The sequence below is a fragment of the Prinia subflava genome, chromosome 23 (genome assembly GCF_021018805.1).
Source record: "Prinia subflava isolate CZ2003 ecotype Zambia chromosome 23, Cam_Psub_1.2, whole genome shotgun sequence".
Lineage (NCBI taxonomy): Eukaryota > Metazoa > Chordata > Aves > Passeriformes > Cisticolidae > Prinia > Prinia subflava.
The window spans coordinates 6,979,803-7,002,806 of NC_086269.1; the positions used below are offsets into that span (position 1 = coordinate 6,979,803).

The 23,004-nt window shown below is 59.6% G+C and overlaps 4 protein-coding genes across 19 annotated transcripts in view; 3 read left to right on the plus strand and 1 right to left on the minus strand.

Annotated features, from left to right (window-relative positions):
- The window catches only part of CELSR2 (cadherin EGF LAG seven-pass G-type receptor 2), a 30,615-nt gene extending 30,475 nt beyond the window's left edge, over positions 1 to 140 (plus strand). For all 7 annotated transcript variants that reach the window (XM_063418383.1, XM_063418387.1, XM_063418386.1 and 4 more), the window contains one exon: positions 1 to 140. In XM_063418383.1, coding sequence (XP_063274453.1) covers positions 1 to 22 — 22 coding nt within the window. In that variant the 3' untranslated portion in view covers positions 23 to 140.
- Positions 115 to 8,632, minus strand: PSRC1 (proline and serine rich coiled-coil 1). Its single transcript, XM_063418400.1, has 8 exons — positions 8,316 to 8,632; positions 8,037 to 8,219; positions 2,610 to 2,647; positions 2,470 to 2,527; positions 1,682 to 2,033; positions 1,346 to 1,502; positions 1,096 to 1,266; positions 115 to 1,011 (listed from the first exon to the last, which is right to left on the minus strand). The coding sequence occupies exons 1-8, from the start codon at positions 8,630 to 8,632 to the stop codon at positions 896 to 898; spliced, it is 1,392 nt and encodes a 463-aa protein (XP_063274470.1). The 3' UTR covers positions 115 to 895.
- PPIL1 (peptidylprolyl isomerase like 1) lies at positions 4,001 to 6,901 on the plus strand. Of its 2 annotated transcripts, XM_063418402.1 has the most exons (5): positions 4,053 to 4,129; positions 5,180 to 5,246; positions 5,344 to 5,498; positions 5,578 to 5,646; positions 6,618 to 6,901. In XM_063418402.1, coding segments are annotated over exons 2-5 (447 nt in total). In that variant the 5' UTR covers positions 4,053 to 4,129; positions 5,180 to 5,244; the 3' UTR covers positions 6,839 to 6,901. The 2 variants fall into 2 exon arrangements, with proteins under 2 accessions (XP_063274471.1, XP_063274472.1); XM_063418401.1 differs by lacking the exon at positions 5,180 to 5,246 and having other exon boundaries at positions 4,001 to 4,129.
- LOC134561416 (copine-5-like) lies at positions 8,575 to 22,782 on the plus strand. Of its 9 annotated transcripts, none has more exons than XM_063418390.1 (21): positions 8,577 to 8,713; positions 10,151 to 10,191; positions 10,828 to 10,874; positions 12,246 to 12,349; positions 12,714 to 12,753; positions 12,835 to 12,911; positions 13,891 to 13,950; positions 14,032 to 14,098; positions 14,329 to 14,432; positions 14,636 to 14,740; positions 15,719 to 15,760; positions 16,036 to 16,111; positions 16,721 to 16,774; positions 16,852 to 16,913; positions 17,568 to 17,614; positions 18,292 to 18,473; positions 19,304 to 19,431; positions 19,499 to 19,601; positions 20,226 to 20,283; positions 20,511 to 20,584; positions 22,084 to 22,782. In XM_063418390.1, exons 1-21 carry the CDS (start codon positions 8,631 to 8,633, stop codon positions 22,255 to 22,257), a joined length of 1,728 nt encoding a protein of 575 aa, XP_063274460.1. In that variant the 5' UTR covers positions 8,577 to 8,630; the 3' UTR covers positions 22,258 to 22,782. The 9 variants fall into 9 exon arrangements, with proteins under 9 accessions (XP_063274464.1, XP_063274460.1, XP_063274461.1 ...); XM_063418391.1 differs by having other exon boundaries at positions 14,035 to 14,098; XM_063418399.1 differs by lacking the exon at positions 10,828 to 10,874 and having other exon boundaries at positions 8,621 to 8,713.
- Positions 22,783 to 23,004: the final 222 nt, after the last annotated feature.

Below are 23,004 nucleotides of genomic sequence, written 5' to 3' on the forward strand. Positions count from 1 at the left end.
GAGCGACGAGACCTCGATCTAATGGGGACCCACCCAGCAGGCAGCCCACCCACTGTGCCAGGGACACCAGGACAGGGAGAGCACTGGGTTGGCAGGGGCATGGTGGGGTCACACCAGGATTGGGGGGACACAAGGACTGGGAGGACATCAGGAGGGGCCAGGGAGCCACAAGCCCCCCCAGTGCACTTTGTATCCTTGCAGGGATTGGCACTTTGGGGGGTGGCACAGGGTGTCCCTGTTGCCCCTTCCATGATCATCCCCAGCCCCTTTGCCCAGCAGTGTCTTACTTAAAAAAATACATGAAAATACAAAAAAAGGAATTTATAACCAACTTCCCCCATTGTGCCCACTCCCCTTGCCCCCCAAAGTGCCACCTCCCCAGAAGATGCCACCTGTCCCATGATGCCAACTCCCCCAGGTGGGGGGACATGTGGAGGGGGATCAGTTGGGGGTTACAGGGACATCTGGGATCCCCCCACCCAGGGGTGAAGCTCAGGTAGGGGAACCCAGGGATGGGTGTTGGGGCGGTGAGGGACCCCTGGATACCGGGGGACGTGGGAGGTTTCCTACTGCTGTTGAGACCTTTTATAATTAAAGCAAAACCCAATGAGTGCCTTGGTTCATCCCTGGGGAGGCTCCTGGCTCTGCCACCCAACCTCAGCTTGTCCCTGGGGATTCCAGCTGTGCTTCATAACCTGACAACTCAGCAGATACCTTGGCTGCTCCCTGGGGATCCCTGGCGCTGCCTACCTCCTTCCAAAACCCAGTGGATGCCTCAGCTCATCCCTGGGGCAGCCTTGGCTCCACTCCCCCAGCCTAGGTACTTTGGCTGGTACCTAGGGGGGGTCCAGGTGCCACCAGGGCCTCTGGGTGGGTGTGGGGTGGTTTGGGGGTGTCACCTCGGGGTGCTGCTCACTGCCGTCTTGCGGGGGGGCCGCAGGCGGGCAGGGGGAGGTCCTGGTTTGCACCCCGAGGCAGCAGTTGGGGGGGCTGCTCGTGCTGCGCCTGCACCTGCAAAGGGGAGAGAACCCAGAGGAAAATGGAGCCACAGGGGAGGGGACATCTGCACCAACCACAACCCCACTACATCCTTACCTCTGGGGGTGGAGGTCCTCCCACCCACTGCTGGAGTCCGAGGGGACACCTTGGGGAAGGCAGTGGGTACCGGGGAACAGCCAGAAGGGACAGGACTGGTGGTGGTCCTAGCGTGGGGCTGGCGGGTGGAGGGGGGGCAGGGGACTGTGCCCCCCCTCACCTTAGGCTGGCCTGGGGAAAGAGGTGGGCATTGGGGTACAGCCGAGGAACTTCCATGGCCATGATGTCCCCGTCCCCTTGCCATCAGTACCTGCTGTCCCACCCCGGGGGGGCTCTGACCTGCCCCGGGCACCAGACCCCTGCCCCTGGGGAGGGCACGGCCGGAGGGGACCCACTCGGCTGGGGGGGAGCCCCCTGCCCCCGGAGGTTCCCTTCGCTGCTGCTGTGGAATTACGGCTGGGGGGTGCCTGAAAATAGAAGGGGGGACATGATGACATCACTCAGTGATGCCCCCACAGGGCTGGGGGGGTTCACGATGACGCTTGGAAACAGGGGGGCACTCACTGCCCCCATCAAGGATTCGTTTGGGGGGGGATCTGGGTAGGACACAGCTACACTGGGACTCCCACCCCCAGGTCTCACCTACCTTGGGGACACTGGTGGCAGCAGAGGGCCCCCGGGGCTTGGCAGGGAGGTGGGGGATGGGGGCAGGTCCCCGCGAATCCACGGTAGGCAGGAGCGCCCGCACTGGGCTGTCCTTCACCACGAAGGTCTGGCGGCGGGGGCTGCGGGGGGTGCCAGGAGGCGTGGCAGCGGGTCCTGGGGGGTCTCCGGAGGTGGGAGAGGGCAGGTGACACCCCTCCAACTGTGCCGCCAGGCGCGTGGCCTCCCGCACCATCTCTTCCAGACGGGCACCGCGCAGGGGACTCCAGCGCCCATTGCCACCCCCATGCTGGCACCCCTCGCCTGGCCTATCCTCATCCTCCTCTTCCTCCTGGCTGCGGATGGGGAGGGAGGAGGGAGAAAGGTGGTGTCAGCCCCCAATGCCACTGCCAAGAAGTGACAGGAAGCCCCTCCATGCCATCCAGGACCCCATTCATTGGGTGACACATCCCCCAGGACCTCCAGAACCACATCCTTGAGGGGAGCATGTCCACAGGACCCCCAGCCCCCTGTTCATGGGGTGACATATCCCCTAGGACCCCATCTTTGGGGTGTGATGTCCCTCGTGGCCCACAGGACCCCAACTAAGAGTTGCCATATCCCCCACAACCGCATCCATGGGGTGACACACCTCCTAGGAAATTGACAATGAAGTGCCATCTCTCCCTGTCCTCCATGTCCCATCTTATTCCCCATGTCCCCAACTATAAGGTGCCCTGTCCCCCCCTGTTCCCATCCACGGGGTGCCCTGTCCCCACTATCCCCCCATACCTGTCAGATGGTGATAGCACGCCAAAGTCAAAGCTCTCCTCGGTGACAAATCGAACATCTGGGGGGACACTGGGGTGAGTGTCGGCCTCTCCTGCCCCAGGGGGAAAGACGGGGGACATGCAGGGCTGGTGCTGCCATACCTCTGTCCTCGGCCATCACCTCGGGGAACCGCGGCCACCTGCGGGAGCTGGGGGGGGTCACCACCGACCTCATTGCTGTCCCTTACCCGTGCCCCTACCCACCCCCTGTGTCCCCAACCCCCCGCGGCGGCCCAGTGGCACCAGTCAGCGCATGAATGACACGACCGGTGCCAGGCGCTGCCTGGCTCGGTGTTACTGCGATGGGGACAGGGATGGCTCTGCCGGCACCAGTAGGCGGGGGTGACAGCAGCGACCCCCACCCAGGGAATCAACAGCCCAGGCGTCCTCAGTGCTACAGTGGGAGGTCCTAGCCCTGCACCCTGATCCCTGTGAGTCCCCAGTAGTGGTTCCCAGCCCAACATTAAGGGGGTCCAACCCTGCTGGGAGGTTGCAGCCCCACACCCAGGGGAACCCCCGTCCCACACTCAGAGGGTCCCACCCTGCCCCACACCCATACCCTGACCCCAGGAGGTCGCCAGCCCCACATTTGGATCCTTGGGGGTTCACAGCCCCACAGCCTGAGGCCCCAGCCCCACACCCTATCCCTGGGGACTCCGAGCCCCACACCACGATCCCAAGCGACCCCCAGCCCCACATCCCGATCCTCAGATGGTCCCAGTCCCACACTAGGGGACCCCATTCCTGTACCTAAGGGTGCCAGCCCTTCACCCCGATCCCTTGGGGACCCCAGCTCCACACTGAGGGGTCTCAGTCCTGCATCCCGATCCCGAGGGGGTCCCATTCCCACTCCCGGCCCTCCCAGCCCCACACGAGGAGTCTCAGCCCCATAATGAGGGATTCCCCCCCACACACACTTCGGGAGTCCCCCAGCCACGCATCCCCAAGCCCGGGAGACCCTAGTCCCACACTGTGGGGTCCCAGCTCCAGGCTAAGAGGGTTCCAGCCCCACCGACGAGTCCCAGCCCCGCACCCCAATCCCCTAGTGGCCCCAGGCCCACAGTGAGTAGCTCCCAGCTCCCACCGGGGGTTCAGGCCTCACAGCCCCAGTCCTGGGGGTCCTCAGCCCCTACCAGGGGTCCCAGCCCCTCACCCCAATCCCACGTCACCCCATCTGGGCATGGGCTGGTTTACTCCACGCTCCGCGGCCCCCCCGATCTCCCCGCAGGCTTCTCCTCTACCCGGGGCCCCGGTTTGCCCCTTGTCCCCCCTCTCCCCCCGACCTCACCGCCCCCGGCTCCCGCTCGTCGCGCGCGCCGAGGAGGCGTGGCCTAACAAAAGGGGCATGGTCTCGTTCGAATTCCCCCTCCCCTTGCGGCTGAACCGCGGCGCGCCCGCCCCGGGATCCGATTGGTCCGCGCACTTTAAACCGCCACTCTGATTGGCCTGTCTCCTCGCTTTTCGCCTCACTGATTGGCTCTCCCCGTACCCCGCCCTTCACTGCCTGGGGGCGTGGCCCGGAAGCGCGACGCCTGAAGGTCTTTCCGCCACCGGTGCCGCCGCAGCATGGCCGCCGTCCCGCCCGACTCCTGGCAGCCGCCCACCGTTTCTATGGAGACCACGTAAGAGGCGGGGTCTTGTCCCGGTCCCGGCACCGGCACCGGCACGGGAGGCCCCACCCATCCCTGGTTCCGCCCCCTTCCGCGGCACTGGGGGTAAATCGGTGTCTGCTCCCTCCCACCTCGGCTTCCATGCAGCCCCGGTGTTCCTGAGTCCCCAGTCCTCCCGGTACGGTCCGACCCTCCCGGTACGGGTCCCCCGGTGGCCGTGAGACCTCGGTACCGGGCACAGCCTGAACTCCACAGATGCTAAGAAGCTCCCAGTGTCTCCGGAACGGGACAGCTGCGTTATCCCCCAGTATCAACGAGTCCTGGTTTCCGCTCCCGATGTCCCCCATGGTGTTCCTATCTCCCAGGCCCCTCGGTAACAGGCCCCGTGGTGATCCCAGTGACCCCCATGGTGTCCCGTTAGTCCCAGTGTCTCCCGGTACCGCACAGAACCAGACAGTCCTGGTTGTTTCCCCTGGTACCAAGAGCCATCCATGTCCTCCTGGGGTCCCATTTCCCCCAGTACCTGCAGCCCCCATTGCCCCCCATCCCCTCCCCTCTCACCCCTGTGTTCCCTATCTCTGACTGACCCTGAGGAATGGGGGCGGGGGGGGGTGGGGGGAGCGGGTAGGGAGTCGGTCACGTTGAGGTGTTTCTGTTCCCATTCCCAATATTCCCATTTCCCATTTCCTGAATGGGCCTGCTGGTGCTGGAGCTGTACTAACAGCACAGCCCCCCAACCTTGGTCTGAAACTGGGGTTGGGGGTCACAGTAGGATGACCCTGAGCTACAGCTGCAAGAATTTACCCTGTAGGTGGAAAAGTTCACAGCAAGGTGACCCCATCTCCTGTTTCCATTCCTGATGCTGTTCCCTATTCCCAGAGTCGTTCCTGTTCCTGGTTTACCCATTCCCAGGATGGTGCTCCGGTGCTGGAACTGTACTGGCAGACAAAGCCTCTGGCTTTGGTCTGAAACTGGGTGTGGGAGTCACTGTGTGATGACCCTGTCTGTAGTTCCCATTCCTGGCGCTGTTCCCCCTCCCATTCCTGCTGTTCCCATTCACAGAATGAGCCTGCTGGTGCTGGAGCTGCACTGGCAACACAGCCCCTGAATTTGGTCTGAAGCTGGGGATGTGGGTATCACTTTGGCAAGACTCTATTTCCTTTTCCCATTCCCGTTCCCCATTCCTGGTGCCTTTCCTGTTCCCATTCCCTGTGTTCCCATCCCAGGATGGGCCCACTTGTGCTGGAACTGTACTGGCAACACGCCCCCCGCACCTGCAAGAACTTTGCTGAGCTGAGCCGCCGTGGTTACTATAACGGCACCAAGTTCCACCGCATCATCAAGGACTTCATGGTGCAGGGAGGGGACCCCACGGGTACTGGTGAGCTCAGGCCTCTGAAATCTTCCTGGGACTCTCCCTGGTTTCAGGGGTTCCTGCTGACCCCCAAATCTCCCTGCAGGCCGTGGTGGTGCCTCAATCTACGGGAAACAGTTCGAGGACGAGCTGCACCCTGACCTGAAGTTCACTGGTGAGCAGGGCCAACACTGGGAGAACACTAGAGGGGTATCCCAGGGACCCAAGGACCCTACCTATAGGGGAGTAGGATCCCTGAGAATACATCTGTGGAATGGAATGTTCCCTCTGTCCTTATCCATGGGGTGACATGATTCCCAGGAGTCCAGTCATGGAGTGGCATGTCTCAAGGGTCATGTGGTATGTCCTCCAGGATCCTGACTGTGAGGTGGCATATCTCCCTGTCCCCTAGATCCTGGCTATAGGGTGAGAAGCCCTCTGTGTCTCCCAAAACCCCATCCATAGAGTGACATCACCCCCAAGAGCTTTGCCATGGGATGCCCTGTCCTCTGTTTCCCCATTCCTGGTGTGACATGTCCGTATGTCCCACAGACACCAGGATCCTGGCAATGGCCAGCATGGGGCTGGACACCAACAGGAGCCAACTCTTCCTCATGTCCCCTAAGACCTCTCCATTGGGTGACATTTTCCCCATGACAGCAGGACCTCAGCCATGGGATGACATGTCTCTAAGACCCCATCCATGGGGTGGCATGTCCTTCATATCCCCCACGACCCCATCCCTGGAGTGGCATGTCCCCCAAGACCCTGACCATAGCATGGCATGTCCCTCAGGGTGCCAGGACCCTTGGCCCATGTCCTGCAGGCACTGGGATCCTGGTGATGGCCAGCATGAGGCTGGACACCAATGGCAGCAAGTTGTTACTGATGTCCACTAGGACCCCTCCGACAGGTTCCCCAGGAACTGGGCCATGGAGCGACATGTCCCAAGGATTGCAGCCATAGGATGACGCCCTCCAGGATCCCAGTCTTGGGGTGACATGTTTCCCATGATACTGAGATCTTGGCCATGAGATGACATGCTTCATGGCATGACATGTCCCTGATCATGCTGGAACCTTGGCTGTGGGGTGGCATCTCTCCTGTATCCCCATCCATGAGGTGATATGTCCCCATGTCTCACAGGAGCCGGGATCCTGGCAATGGCCAATGCAGGGCCAGACACCAATGGAAGCCAATTTTTCCTGACACTGGGCCCGGCACAGTGGCTGGATGGGAAGCACAGCATTTTCGGGAGGGTGTGCCAAGGAATGGGGGTGCTGGGGCGCCTAGCCATGGTGGAGACCAACTCCCAGGACCGACCCCTCGATGATGTCAAGGTCATCAAGGCGTATCCCTTGGGGTAGGGGTGTGGGGTGCCTGTCCTCCAAATTGTACTGCTCGTTTGTAATAAAAGAGGTTGGATGTGGTGGGGCCCCCTCAGACTGGTGGTTTTAGGGGCAGGTGAGGGAGGTGTCTTTGGCATGGTTGGGGGTCTGAGAGATTGTGAGCTCCCCCAAAAGGGGCTTGTGGGTGCCCTTGGAGGAGTGGGTGTCTCTTCCTGGGGACATGGAGGTGCCAGTGGCCCCAGTTCCTGGGGGTGCAGATAGAGTGCCAGAGACCCAAATTTACCCCTACTGTGTTGTGTCTTTGTGTCCTCAAAGTTTTCCTGGGACCCCCCAGAGTATGCCCCCACATGGACCCATTGGATCACTGAGCCTTGGGTGGAAAGGGGGTGGAAGGGTGGTGTTGTCTCCCCTGGGCTCTGCACACAGCACTGGGGATCCCTGAACTGGCAGTGAGGTCCACATGCCAGCACACAGTGCGTTTCCCTCAGCACTGGGTAACCCCCCAGCAATGAGTGTCCCCCCTGGGTCTCAATGTCATCCCCCTGGCTCCCAGTGCAGGATCTGGGACAGTACTGGGAGCTGCTGGATGTTACCGGGAATGGTGCAGGGGTGATATTGGGAGCTGCTGGGGGGATAGCAGAGGACCTGGGAACTCTGGGTCTGCAGAGGGCTGTGAGGATACTGGGAAGGTTCTGATTAAGAGGGAACTAGGGGGATTGGGGGCTCATCCTGGGGAGTGGATGGTATCCAGAGTGTCATCATGGCACAGCGGGGCGCACTAGGAGTATTGGAGGGGTCCTGGGGCTACTGAAGAGGAAGCACCGGGGGTCCGGTCTGGGGGTGATCCAGGAGGCATGGTGTACCGGCATCTGGAGACAGACTTGGGGGCAATCCCAGGGCAGTAGCGGCGGTCTCGGGGCGATCCCGGGGCTGATCCTAGGTACCTGCGTCCGGGGGGCACTGGGGATGGGGAGGCGGAACTGGGGGCGATGCGGGGGGCAGCACCAGCCGTCTGAGGGTGATGCCGGGGAACTGGAGGCGATGCCGGGGAACTGAGGGCCATCGCGGGGAAAGTACCGGGGATCCGGTACCCGGCATGGGGAGGCAACCCCGCGGGCGATGCGGGGGAGGTGCCGGTGCTCAGGGGAGATTCTAGGGATTTGGCGTTGATCCCGGAGCGATCCCGGGAATCTGCGGGGCATCCCGGGGACAGTACCAGGCTTCCGGGGGCAACCGGGCTATGGAGGCGGCTCTGGGGATGATGCGGCGACCATCCCGGAGATCTGGGGGCGATTCCGAGGCGGAGCCGGAGCGATCCCGCGGGTCCGGGAGGTACTGGGTATTTGGAGGCAGGCCCGGAGGCGGTGCGGGGGTAGATCCTAGGAATCTGGGGGTGATCCTGAAAATTTCGGGGCGATCCCTAAAGTAGTATCGGGGGTCTGTGGCGGTACAGGGGGCGGGGAGGCGGCCCAGGGGGCGATCCCAGAGGCGGTACCGGAGATCTGAGAGCGATCCCAGGGGCGGTCCCGAGCCGGTCTCGGTCTCTCCGCTGGTGGTCCCGAAGAAGACTCCGGGGCAGTCCCCTCGGTGCACGGCGGGGGCAGGTGCCGGGAGCCCCGGGCGGTGCCAAGGGTGGTCCCGGTCTCCTGGCGGGCGGTCCCGAAGAAGACCCTGGGGCAGTCCCTCGGTGCGGGGCGGGAGCCTGTGCCGGGAGCCCTGGGCGGTACCGAGGGCTGTCCCGGGGCGGAGCCGATCCCGATCGTGATCGCGGTGGCGGTGCCGGTGTCGGGGCAGCGACGGAGCCCGGGGCATGGCGGGCCTGGGCTCCCCGGAACCGGGCACCGGTCCCGCTCCCGTCCCGGCCACTCGCGTGGAGCTCACGGTGTCCTGCAGGTAGTGGGGCCGCGGCGGGAGCCGGCACCGGGCGGCCGGGGCGCGGGGAGGCGCTGGGAGGCACTGGGGAACAGCGGCATCTGGCATTGGAAGGTGCTGGCAGGCACTGGGCTGCACTGTGGTGTAGGAGTGGCTGCCCTGGAGGGTGCTGAGATGCACAGAGAGGGACTGGGGAGCACTGGGGAGCAGCGCTGGAGGGTGCTGAGGTGCATTGGGAGGCACTGAGATTCCCTGGGATGCGCTGAGAAGCATTGGAGAGTTGGGAACAGCTGGCGTTGTGGGGCACTGGTTTGCTCTGGAATGCATTGAGATGCATTGAGAGGCACTGGAATGCCGCAGCAGCTGGCGTCGAAGGGTGCTGGGGTGCACTGCGATGCACTGAGATCCCCTGGGATGAGCTGGGAGACACTGGAATACACTGGAGAGTGGGAGCAGTTGGTGGTGTGAATTGCTGGGATGTACTGGAATGCACTGAGATGCCTTGGAAGGCACCGGGGGACACCAGGGAACGGGGAGTAATCGACACTGTAGAGCCCTGGGAGGCACGGGGAGGCACTGAGTAGCAAGGCAGCTGGCGTTGGAGGTACTGAAATGCATTAGGAGGCACTGAGATTAAGTGAGAGACATTGGAATGTGGTGGGAGGTACTGGGGAGCATGGGAAGCAGAGGGAGTGTTGGGTATGGGGACGGACGGGCACTGGGTGAGCCAAGGGTGCTGAGGGTGCAGGGCACTGAGGGGAGTGGGGGGCACGAGGGGTGCATTTGGGGGTCTCTGGGACTGGGGGTGCAGGGAGGTCAGGTTTGGGGGATTCTGGGGATACAGGGGTGTCAGACTGCACCCTGTATCCCCTGTTTCCCGTGTATCCCTTGCCCACCCTGAAACTCCTGAATGCCCAGGCTGCACTGCATCATCTACATCCCGTGTCCCCTGCCCACCCTGCAGCCCCTGTACTCTCCCTCTGCAACCTGAGGTCTTTCTTTGGTGTCTTGACACATACTTGTGCCCCTGACACGTGGCACTCTAATGCATCATGCTCTGCACCCTTTGCAAATTGTCTGTGCCCCCAACGGGGCACCTCTGGCAGTGCACCCCAACACCCAGGCATGCTCACCAATACCTGACCATGCTCACCAACACTGCTGAACACCCTGACAACATGGTTGAGCACCCCAGTACATGGCCCCCAACATGTGTCAGACATGCTTTGCATCCCAGTCCATGTCCTGGGACACACCTGGGTGTGCACATCCTGCCACGCACCCTGTAACACAACTGGGCACAACCTGACATGTGGGTGTGCACCTCAATTTGGGTTCTGGGGCACATCTGACTGCATACGGGGTACACAGAGTCACAGGCACAGCCAGGTGCTCACACTCACATTCACACACACACACACACATGGACACTCACACTCACTCCCCCTGTCCCCCCAGGCAGCTCCTGGACAGGGACACCTTCTCCAAGTCAGACCCAGGTGAGTGGGGCAGAGGGGATGGGGTGTGTTTTAGGGTCTCAGGGGATCTTTTGGCTCTTAGGTGTTTTGGGTAGTCTCTGGGGGCTTTGGGGTTTTGGAAAGTGTTGTGGGCTCAGGAGATGTTTAGCTCTCTGGGGGTTTTGGCGATCTCTGGGGAGTTGGGGGGGTCTCTGAGGTATTTTGTGGGTATCTGGGGGGTTTTGGGGGGTCTCTGGGAGCATCAGTGTCTCTGGGGAGTGTTGTGGTCTCTGGGGGTTTTTGGGGTCTCTGAGGTGTTTTAGGAGGTCTCTGGGATTGTTGTGGTTCTATGAGGTTTTGGGGGTCTCAAGGACATTTTGGAGAGTTCTGGGGGTGTTGGGAGCTCTGGGGAGTGTTAGGCTCTCTGGGGGTTTTGGGTGGTGTTTGGGGGTTTTGGGGGTCTTTGGGGGATTTGGAGAGCCTCTGAGGTATTTTGGAGGAGTCTGGGGGATCTTAGGAGGTCTTGGGGGCTTGGGGAAGTCTCTGAGGTGTTTTGGGGGATCTCTGGGGAGTTTTGGGAGTCTCTGGGAATGTTGGTATCTCTAAGAGTTTTGGGGTCTCTCGGGTGTTTTGGTGGGTCTCTGGGGGTGCCTGCCCCCCTGACGCCTGCCCCTGCAGTCTGTGTGCTGTACACGCAGCGCCCCGGCAGCCACCAATGGCGGGAGGTGAGTGACCCAATCGGTGGGGGGCAGCCAATCAGCATGTTGGGCTGTGCTCAGCTTGCTATTTGGCATGTTAGGGTGCACGTAGTCAGCCAGTCAGGATGTTGGGGTGCTAGCTGGCCAACCAATCATCAGCATATTGGGGCAATGACCAATCAACATGTGTGTGTGGCAACCAGATGGCAAATCAGCAGGCAGCCAGCCAAGCAGCATGCAAGATTCTGGCCTATCAGCATGTTGGGGTGATAGCCAACTGGCCAATCAGATTGTTGGGGTGCTGGGTAGGTGACCAATCAGCAAGTCAAATTCTGGCCAATGAGTATGTTCAGGGGCTGACCAATGAGCATGGCAAGTGTTGGCCAACTGGTCAATCAGTATGTTGGGACACCAACCAGTTGGCCAGTCACCAACTGGTGAGCATCAGCATCTTCGGGTGCAGCACCTGGACAATGACTATTCTGGGATGTAGCAGCCATCCAATCAATGCCAGGGGGCAGAACAATCAGCCAACCAGCATCCTGGGGATCTGGGGAGCATATCGAGGTGCCAGGCAGCTAGCCAATCAGCTGTTGGCATGCAGCCAGGCCCTGCCCCCTGTAATTAACAGGGCATTAATTGCAGGGTAATGAGCAGGGGGGTGGGGAGGGGTGTGGGGGTGGTCCCACGGCACAAAGCTGCACCTGTGCCCTCCCCACCCCTGCCTGCCCCTTTCCCACACATGTCCCCACATGTGCCCTGGCCCGGGCCCGGGCCCGGGCCCGCTGCCCGCCCTTGCCCCGCCTCCTCCGCCCACATGTGTCCCTATCTCATGTCCCTGTGTCCCCATGTTGCTGTGTCCCCATATCCTCATGTTCCCACGTCCTCAACCCCATGTCCACATACTGTCCTGTCCCTGTGTCTCCATGTCACTGTGTCCCCATATCTGTATGTCCCCATGTCCACATTCTCATGTCCCACTGCACCCATCCCCATGCCCCCACCCTCATTCCCGTGGCCCTGTTTTCCTGTCCTGTGTTCACATGTCCCTGTGTTTCCATGTCCTCATGTCCCCATGTCTCTATCCCTATGCCTCCATGTCTCTGCATCTCCATGTCCCCAAACCCCTGTGCCCACATCATCAAATCCCATGTCCCTGTGTCTGTGTCCCCATATCCCTGTATCCCCATCCCCCATGCCCACGTTCCCATGTTCCCACATCCTGTGTTCTCATGTTCCCATCCCTATACCCCCATGACTCAGTATCTGTATGTCCCCATGTCCCTGTGTCCACATCACCACATCCCCATGTCACCATGTCCCTGTGTCTCCATGTCTCTGTCCCCACCCCATGTTTTCCTGTCACCCAATTATCCCCACTGTCCCCCCATCCCCCAGTTTGGCCGGACTGAGGTCATCGACAATTCCCTGAATCCTGACTTTCTGCACAAGTTTGTCCTTGATTATTGCTTTGAGGAGCGGCAGAACCTGCGCTTTGACTTGTGAGTGGCTCCAGTGGCCCCAGTGTCACTACCCATGTCACCCCCCTGTCCCCCCCGGCCGCCCTGGCACAGCCCCCCAGAATGTCCCTGTCCCCATCCCTGTTCTGTTGCCATTCCCAGACAATCACCACCCTTGTTTACATCCCTGTCCCCATCCTTGTCTCATCCCATTGTCATCCCTATCTTACCCAGTCCCCATTCTGTCCCTGTCCCATTCTGTCCCTATCCACGTCCCATCCCATCCCGTCCCCATACCTAATCCATCCCTATTTGTTGCCCATCCCTCTCTCATTCCATCCCTGCCCCTCCCGGTCCCACTCCCATCCCAACCCTGTCTATGCCCACATGTCCCCTCTGCTCCCAGGTATGATGTGGACTCCAAGAGCCCTGACCTCTCCAAGCATGTAAGTGCAGGATCAGCCCTGCTCCCTTGGCCTCCCTGGGTTGCATCCCCTTGGTGACACTCAATATTCCCAATGCGGCAGGATTTCCTGGGCCAGGCATTCTGCACCCTGGGGGAGATTGTGGGCTCAGCTGGCAGCCGCCTAGAGAAGCCCCTGACGTGAGCCCCCCTCTTTGCCCCAGTGTCCCTATGTCCCCAGTGTCCCCATGTCCTAGCCCAGTGAAGCCCCCTAGTGTGCTCAGTGCCCCCAGTGTGCCCATGTTCCTCCTAGAGAAGCCCATGACATGAACACCCCCAGCCCTGGTGTCCCCAAGTCCTACCCCCTGGAGAAACCCCTTGTGTGAACCTCCACTGTGCTCCAGTGTCCCCAAAGTCCCCAGGGTCCCCATGCCCCCCACTGGAGAAACCCCTGATGGTAGCCCCCCTCAGCCCCAGTGTCCTGGGGTCTCCATGTCTCTGCCCCAGGGAAGCCCCCAATGTGAGCCACCTCCCCCATGAATCCCTATGTCCCTATGTCCTCTCTCATGGAGAAGCTCCTGACATGAGTCCTGCCTGTGCCCCAGTGTCCCCAGTGGTCCCAAAGTACCCTCCCCAGACAAGTCCCTGACATAAGCCCCCCCAACCTCTGTGTTCCCATGTTTCCCCAGGTCCCTTTCAGTGTGCCCAGGATGAACTCAGACCCCAGAGCCAAAAGTGGCATTTTGGGGGGCTGGTGTTTTTTTTTTTTTTTTTATGGAACCGCCCATAAAATGGCTCTTGGCAGGAAAGACATTTTTTGGGGTCTGGCCTTTTGGTGGGGTTTGATGGGTCTGGCTTTTTTGGGGGGTGGTGGCTTTTGGAGGGAATGTGGGTTTGGGGCATCTGGCATTTGAGGGATCTGGCTTTTGGGGACATCTAGCTATAGGAGGGGCCTGACAATTTTGGGGTTGGCTTTTTCAGGGGCAGTTTGTTTTGTGGAGATTGACTTTTTGGGGAGCTGAAAGTCTTTTGGGGACTGCCTTTTTTGAGGGGAGAAATGGCTTCCTTTTAGGGTGCTGGAATCTGGGAGGGTTTTTTTGTAGACTTCCTTTTTTTGGGAGGGGGGGCTTTTTCTTGGGCAGGGATCCCCTTCATCACCCTTCAGTGTGTGTCCATGCAGGATGGGAACAGCCACCAAGCACCCCCGGGGCAGGAGACCAGCCCCAGCCACCTCCAGTGGGTAAGTTCTGGGGTGCCCAGTGCGTGGGGGACACCCCGAGGGCACCATGTGTGCCCCCACCATGCTCACATCCCATCCCAGCAGTGGCATTCCAGGGAAGAAGTGTGGCACCATCATACTCATCGCTGAAGAGTTGGGAAACTGCCGGGTGAGCCACAGCAGGGCAGGGGAGGGGGCATAGCTTGGGAACCCCGCGATATCGGGGTGGCTGAGACACTAGCCCACACCCCAAAGATGAGAGTAAGGGCTATCTATCCCCGTGCTGTGTCCCATCTGTCGTGGATTCCTCCTTCCCTCATGGAGCAGCCACCCCGCAGGATCCCACCCCTGAGGGGGATGCAGGGTGGATGACCCCCTCCCCCCGATTTCACCCCCCAGGATGTCGCCACACTCCAGTTCTCTGCCAACAAGCTGGATAAGAAGGATTTCTTCGGAAAATCTGACCCCTTCATGGTCTTCTACCGCAGCAATGAAGATGGGACGTGAGCAACCCCCCGTCAAAACCGCAGTGACCCTCCCACACCTCATAGGAGGGCTCAGCCCTAGCACAGCACACCCCTATGTCCCCATGGACTGGCATTGGCAGGGTTGTCCAAAAGTCCTCACTGCACTGTGGGGGTGACAGACTGGGAGGGTGTTGGGATGAGGAAGTGATCCCCTTGTCCCCTCCTTGTCCTCCCCCCAGTTTCACCATCTGCCACAAGACAGAAGTGGTGCGGAATACACTGAACCCTGTCTGGGCAGCCTTTGCCATTCCTGTCCGTGCTCTCTGCAATGGGGACCATGACCGGTGAGTGCCAGGGGACTGGGACCCCCTGCACCCCTTCATTGGCCCCAAATGCCTCCTTCTCACTCTTCCCGCCATCTCTAGGGTCCACTAGGATCTCTGAACCCCTTTCCCCCATCTCTGTCATACCTGGGAACACCCTGAACTCTCATCTCTGTGGTCCTCTGAGATGCCCTGAACCCCCTTCCCCCCAACCCATGGTGCCCCAGGACTCTGTACAGCCTCATCCCCTGTTTCTCTGGTCCTCCAGGACCCCCTTCCCCCTGTCTGCCTATCTCTATAGGCTCCCAGGGTCCCCTTTTCCTTTTTTCCTCCATCTCTCCAGTCTTCCAGGAACCCCTGCACCCCATGTCCTCATCTCTGTGGTACCTCTGTACTCCCAGAGCTCCTCTCACTGTGGTACCCCAGGACCCCCTTCCCCTCTCTCTGTGGTCCCTCAGAATCCCTTCCCCTGTGTCTGTGGTACCCCAGGACCCTCTTTACCTCCTTCCCCCATCTCTGTGATCCCAAAAATCCCTTCATCTTCCCCATTTCCATGGTACCTCAGGACCCCCTGCAGCCCTTCGACCCTCTCTGTGGTGCTCAGAGACCCCCAGAACCCCTTCCCTCGTTTCTGTGGTACCAGTAGCACTGACCCCTCCCCACCCCCTCCCCCCAGTGTTTCCTGCTTTTGCCTCAGTTTACCCATCTGGGCAATGGGCATCACAGCTGTCACCAAGACATACCCCCCATCCCATCCCAAACAAGTGTCACCAGCTGCTGTCCAGGCAAACAGCTCCTCAGGCTGCTTTGGCCCTGTGTTGGACGTTGCTGTGGCAACGATGGATAAAAATATCTCAACGAGGAGGAGAAGGAAGCAGGAAAAAGCCCACAGAAGCGTCAAAACAAATCCCACAGGGAGTGGGGGGTGGCTGCCTGGGGGAAGGGGGGATGGGATTTGGTGGTGTCAGGGGGTGCTGGTGACCCCCCCCTGCCTTGCAGAGCCATCAAGGTGGAGGTATATGACTGGGACCGTGATGGCAGGTGAGCTGTATGTGGTCCTGCGGACCCCCCACACCCTGGACCTGCATCTCCTGGGTGACAGGGACCCCCCAGGTGATGCCCCCCACCCATCCCTGGGGACATGGAACCACCCTGGGTGATGGGAATCCCCTCCTGGCTATTGGGGATTCCCTGGCTGATGGGAAATTCCCTGGGCAATGGGAAATGCCCCATCCTCACACCCCTGAGTGACGGGGATCCCCTAAGGTAATGGGAACCTCCCTAACCTGACTGATGGAGAACCACTGGCCTTGCAGCCACGACTTCATCGGGGAGTTCACCACCAGCTACCGGGAGCTGGCGCGAGGCCAGAGCCACTTCAACGTGTATGAGGTGAGGTTGGATGTCTACATGGGCAGGGGGGTCCTGCAACTCCCCATGGGGGTGACGGTCTCACTGCTGCACCCGCAGGGGTTACAGTCCCCAGGGTCCCTGTGCTGCACCCCTGTGTGTTGGCTGTGGAGTCTTAACACTGCACTCCTTGGGTGTTATGGTCCCCAGGATCCCTCTCTCTGCTGTACCTCTGGGTGTCATATACCCAGGGGTCCGCTTCCTGCACTCTGAGGTGTCATGGTGCCCAGGGTGCTCATGCTGCAGCCATAGAGGTTTATAGTCCCCAGGATTCCCTGTGCTACAGCCCAGGTTGTTGGGGTCCCCACACTGCATCCTTGGGGTGTTACAGTTGCCATGCTGCACCCTGGGGTCCCCAGCCCCCAGCTGCACTACAATCCCCAGGGTCCCCACATGCACCCCTGGGTGTTACAGCCCACCATATGCTCCTCAAGGTCTCTCTCTGCACCTCAGCACAATGCTCACACTGCTGCCTCTCAGCATATTCTATGTCCCCTTGTCCCTTGGGATGTGACAGTCCCTTACACTGCTCCCTGGGGCCTCCTGTCTCTCTGAGAAGCAGCTCCCTTCCCTCCCCTCCCATCCCTGCAGGTGGTGAACCCCCGGAAGAAGATGAAGAAGAAGAAGTACCTGAACTCTGGGACAGTGAGGATGGGGATGTGCAGAGGAGGGGGACACATGGGGTGTGGGCACTTTCTCCCCTGAGCCCCATTTCCCCACAGGTGACACTGCTGTCCTTTGCTGTGGAGGCTGAGCACACCTTCCTGGACTACATCAGGGGCGGGTGAGCAGGGGGTCCCCAGCACCACCAGCTGCACTTTTGATGGTCCCAAACACCCCCAGTTCCTTCCTTGGGGGTACCCAGCACCCTGAGCTGCTCCCTCAACGTCAGGGATTCCCCAACACCCCCAGCATCTACTTCACTGGTGGGGGAGATCCCAGTACTCACTGTTGCTCCGTCAAGGATGGGAAGTGGGGGTTACTGCTATTCCCAACTCCTCCCTGTGGGATCCTCAACACCCCCAATTGCTCCACTGGAGGTTTCAGCACCCCCACCGAGATGCCTGCTTGGGGACAGGCTGTCCCCATCACCCACAGCTGCTTCATTGGTAGTCCCCAGAACACACAATTGCTCCTTCTGGAGGTCTCCAGCACAACAGCTCCCTTTGGGGTCCCAAACACCCACAGGTGCTCCTGTGGTGGAAGGGGGTCTGAGGGGAAGAGGGTCTCCACCACCCCCATCTTCTCCATTGGGGGTCCTCAGCACCCCTAGCTGCTCCCTTAGGTGCAGCATGGTGACACCTCAGTGGAGGTAAACTTGGAGGTGCTCTGAACTGGGGGATGTATGCACCCAGTCCAACTTGTGGCCCCAGGGGTATCTCCACCCCAAACCTGCAGGTGACCCCCTGTGTCACCCTAAGGCCACTTTACCCTCCAGGACCCAACTCAACTTCACAGTGGCCATTGACTTCACGGCATCCAATGGTGAGTGGAGGCTGTGTCCCCCCAGGAGGATTTATTTGGGGCAGTTGTAATGAGTTTGGTGTCATGGTAGTGTTATCCTTGTCACCAGTTTGGGGACATGATGTTAGTGTCCTTGTAACTGTGCTGAGGACATGGTCATGTGTCCCTTGTCACTGGGTTGGAGACCTGGTGGAATTTCCCTTGTCACTGGGTTGGGGTCATGATGGCATTGTCCTTGTCATGGGTTTGAGGCCATGGCGGTGTTATTTTTGTACTATAGTGGTGTCATACTTGTCATCAGCTGTGACTGGGTTGGGGATTAGATGCCATCATCATTGTCACTGAATTTGGGACAGAGCGGTGCCATTCTTGTCACTGGGTTGAGGTCATGGCAGTGTCATCCTTGTTATTGTGTTGGTTCCATGGTGGTGTTATCCTTGTCACCAGCTGTCACCAGGTTGGGATTATGGTGGTGTCACCCTTGTTACTGGGCTGGGGACAGTGTAGCACTTGGAGACATGGTGGGATTATCCTTGTCCTGGCCACTGTGTTGGGGATAAGATGATATCATCCTTGCCACTGGGTTGGGGCCATAGTGGTGCCATGGTTGTGGGGATGCTGGGGGTGTTTTGGGGGTGCTGGGGGGATTATGACAGGGCTGGGGGCTTGTGGATTTGCTGAGTCCCACGCCCATGCAGGGAACCCCTCGCAGCCCACGTCTCTGCACTATCTGAGCCCCTTCCAGCTGAATGCCTACAGCCTGGCACTGCGGGCCGTGGGGGACATCATTCAGGACTACGACAGTGACAAGATGTTCCCAGCCCTTGGCTTTGGCGCCAAGGTCCCCCCGGATGGGCATGTGTCCCACGAGTTCCCACTGGTGAGGGGCTAATGCGAGACAAGACTGAGGATGAAGGGTGGTGTCCTTGTCACCCGGTTGGGGACATGGTGGGATCATCTTGTCACATTGTTTAGGACATGGAGGTATCATCGTTGTGCTTGTGTTGGTGGTGTCATCATCACTGGTCTGGGGCCATGGCAGTGTCATCCTTGTCACCAGATTAGGAAGGGGCTTGGTGTTGTCACCAGTTTGGGGTCACAGTGGTCTCATCCTTGATCACCAAGTTGGATACATGGTGTGTTTGGGCTGGATCTGGACTGGGGATGTAGTGGTGTTATTTTTATCTTTGGGCTGAGAACATAGAGGCATCATCATTTTGTGACTGGTTTGGGGTCATGGCAGTGTCACCAGGCTGGAGATATAGTAGCATGAGCCTCATCACTAGGTTCAGGATATGGTGGTGTGGTCTTTGTCACTGTGCTGGGCATATGATGGTATTGTCCTCATCACCCATTCTCACTTTGTTGGGGACATGGTGGTTATCATTCATTCATCATTCATCCTTGTCACTGGGTTGGGGATTGTTTCATTTTCCTTGTCACTGGGGATGTGGTGGTGTCATCCTTGTCTTGGGAACATAGTGGCATCATCATTTTGTCACTGGGTTGGGGCCATGGCAGTGTCGTCCTTCACACTGAGTTGGGAACATATTGGTGTCTTCCTTGTCACCACACTGTGGACATGGTAGGATCATCCTTGTTAGCATTTGGGGGCCACAGCAGTGCCATCCTTGTCTGTGGGTCTGTGGTGTCACCCCATCCATGGGTGGAGGCTGTGGCATGATTGTGGTCCTGGTGACCCTGTGGCAGAATGGGGATGCATCAAACCCGGCGTGCCATGGCATTGCGGGGGTGTTGGAGGCCTATCAGTGCAGCCTGCGCCGTGTCCAGCTCTATGGCCCCACCAACTTTGCCCCTGTCGTCAACCATGTTGCCCGGTAAGAGGGGCCCTGTGCCTCGGGGTGCGGTCCCTGTGCCCCCTGGCGACACACAGGGTCCCCCCAGCTCGGCAGCCACAGTGCTGGATGGGTCCCAGTACTTTGTCCTCCTCATCATCACCGATGGTGTCATCTCCGACATGGCCCAGACCAAGGAGGCCATTGTCAATGTGAGACCTTTGTGGTGGCACTGGGGCAGGTTGTGGTACCCCTAGATGCTGGGGGCGGAGAACCTGGGACCCTTGGGTGATGGGGGCAGTGGGGAGGGATTGGGACCCTTGAGGGAGTAGGAAAGGTTGGGGACCCTTGGTGCTGGGGGAGTTGACAAGGGGCTAGAAACCTTAGGGGGTGGGAAGGGGATTGGACCCTTGGGTTCTGAGGCCTTGGGAGTGGCTGGGACCCTTTGGGTGATGGGGTGGGTGAGGAGGAACTGGGACCCTGCAGCTGAGAGGGAGGGGGTGGGTTGGGACCCTTGCATGCTGGAGGGATGGGGAGGGGGCTGGAAGCCCTGGGTGCTGGGGGGGTGGACCCCTGGGTGCTGGAGGCAGTGAGGAGGGACTGGGATCTTTGAGAGGTGGGAAAGGGCTTGGACCCCAGGGTTTGGAGTGTATGGGTGTCTGGAACCCCCTGGTGCCAGTAGGGAGGTCTGAGACCCTTGGGTGATGGGGGTGGTGAGGGACTGGAATTCTTGGGGGAGGGGATGTTGGCATCCCTGGGTGCTATGAGGAAGGGGGGCAGCTCATTTGGTGGCAGGATCATTAAATTTCATGGGACTCCATCCCTGGCTCCCTCAGGCTGCCAAATTGCCCATGTCCATCATCATCGTGGGGGTTGGCCAGGCAGAGTTTGATGGTAAGATTTGGGGTCTGGGGGGAACTAGGGGAAGGCTGGGGGGATCAGGGGGCTCCCTTGGCCACTGGAACTATGAGTTGAATGCATCAGCATATAAATAGGCTCAGCATACCCCAGCAAGGGAGCTTGGAGGTTCTGGGTGTGAGGTTGAGAGGGACGTAATGGGATCCCACCCTGGACTGGGGGGCACTGGGGTGCTGCTAACCTCCCCCCCACATCACCCCCAGCTATGGTGGAGCTGGATGGGGATGACATCCGCATCTCTTCCCGTGGTAAAGTGGCGGAGCGTGATATCGTCCAGGTACTGATGTCACCAATGAGGGACTTGGGGACCCCCCTTCCAGCCTACCTGCTGGGTGGATTCCCTGGGGACTTCAAATCAGCCTCATCACTCCTGGGGTGCACTGGGTGGGACTGGTGTGCAGGGATGATAAAGTGAACTGGGACATGGGGCAGCACTGGCACTTGAGGGGACACTGGGACATGACCGGGATGCACTGGGACAAGGGGATGCAGTGAGTTTGGGATGCACCTGGATGGAGGGACGCACTGGTATTTGGGGGTGCACTGGGACACGGTGAGGGGGCTTCACTGGGAAAAGAGGGGGCTCTAGGACTTGGGACATACCTTGGAATGAGGGTGCAGTGGGACAGGGGAGCATATTAGAATATGGGGGGCACAGAGACATGAAGGAGACAATAGGATGTGAAAGGAGGTTTACTGGGAAATGGTGGGGGGGTTTGGGATGTCAGGGCTGTGCTGGGACATAGAAGCGGTGCACTGTGATATGTGAAGGATGCACTAGAAAAAAGGAGTGCACTGGGGCTTGGAATTTACCTCAATGGGGCAAGAAATGGGGGGACATTGGCTGCACTGGGTACATCGTGGGGGCCTTCACTGGGAAAAGTGGGTGTACTGAGATTTGGGATGTACTGTGGAATGAGGGTGCAGAGGGAGTTGGGGGTTTGTTAGGATATGGGGGCACTTTGGCATGAAGGGGGTTGGTACTGGGAAATGGGGGGGCACTGGGATGTGGGGGGCATGGGACATGGAGGGGCATGTATTGGGAAATGGAGTTACACTGCAACATGAAGAGAGGGGTGTACTAAGACATTTGGGGGAGGCTGTGCTGCAAAAGGGTGCAATGAGACTTAAGATGTTCCTGAGTGTGTGGGGGAGCCTGGGACACTAGGAGGCACTGGGATATGGGGGAACATTGGGATATTGGAGCGGGGCACTCGGATATGGGGGGTACCTGGATGTGGGGAGCACCAGGACATGAAGGGGGAAGGTATTGGGGAAGGGGGGTGCACTGGGAAATGAGGGGGCCACTCAGATGTGAGGGGCATTAAGACATGAGGAGGGTGTGCTGGCAAATGAAGGGGTCACTGGGGAACCAGGATTGACCTGGAGGAGGGCAGTGGGACGTGGGGGTGTACTGGAAAATAGGAGGGGGCACTGGGATGTGGAGGCTGTGGGAAATGGGAGGCACTGGGATATGGAGGGGCACTGGAGCTTGGGATGCACATGGATGTCAGGATCCCCTGGGACATGAAGAGGGGTATACTGGGAAATGGGAAACACTGGGATGTGGGAGTACATTAGGACATGGGAGGGTACCAGGATGTGGGGAGGCACTGGGTCATATGTACATATCGCAGTATGTCCCTGGATGTGAGGGACACTGGGACATCAGGAATGGGGAGGGGACACCAGAGCTGCTGTGTGTGGGACACACAGTTCCAGGGGCTTCCTGGCCCTGGATCTCCTCAACTGCTCTGCCCCTCTGTGCCCTCCCAGTTTGTTCCATTTCGTGACTACATGTCGGGGGGTCCTGGCGCAGGGCTGAGCATGGCAGGGCTGGCACGGGAAGTCCTAGCCGAGATTCCCGACCAGCTCCTCTCTTACATGAAGGCACGGGGCATAAAACCCCCACCGATCCCTCCCATGTCCCCTGAAACCCCCCCACCCTGACTGCCTACCCCCAATACACCACATCCCCTCATCCTACCCCAAGACCCTCTATCCAGGGACCAAAGGCAGCCATACTCTGCCAGAGACCTGGGTCTGGGGGTCCCTCTCCTCTCTTCCACAATCTTGGGGTCCCCCTCTGATCTCGGGTCCCCTCCCCAATCTGGGTTCCCACCTCCACATCCATAAACCAGCTTTTGGGTTTCCCAGGGGGACTGGGATGGTGTTGCCTGAGCATTCTTGGCAATGGGACCCCCCCCTACACCCATCGAGGACTGTCCTGTCCCCACAAAAAAGGGGCAGGGGGTCTTCACCCTCCTAACCAGAAAACTGGGGTGCACTGGAGCCTCCACCAAATGTGGAGTGGCCCCTAGGGTGATGCATGACCCCTCTTCACCTCACCAGCCTCCTCAAATCCATGGTCCCCCCTAATTTCCTGAGCTGATCCCAGTGGGGTCCCCAGTGTTGTGTTCCCCCTTGCCATGTTGCATGTACAAGTTGCCTTAAATTGCAATAAATTATTGTGGCTTTAATTACAACCTCCTCCCCCAGGAGGGCCCTAAAAGGGGCCCCGCCCTGACTGTATGTGTAACTCCCCCATGTGTAACACTCTCCAGCTGTGTGACACCTCCTGGGACTGTGACAACTCCCCTGCTCCAGCTCTATCCCTCCCCCACTCTGCCCCCTCCCCATCTGTGATCCTCTCCAAGCTGTGACCCCCTCCCAGTGTCACCCCCTCAACCTGTGCTC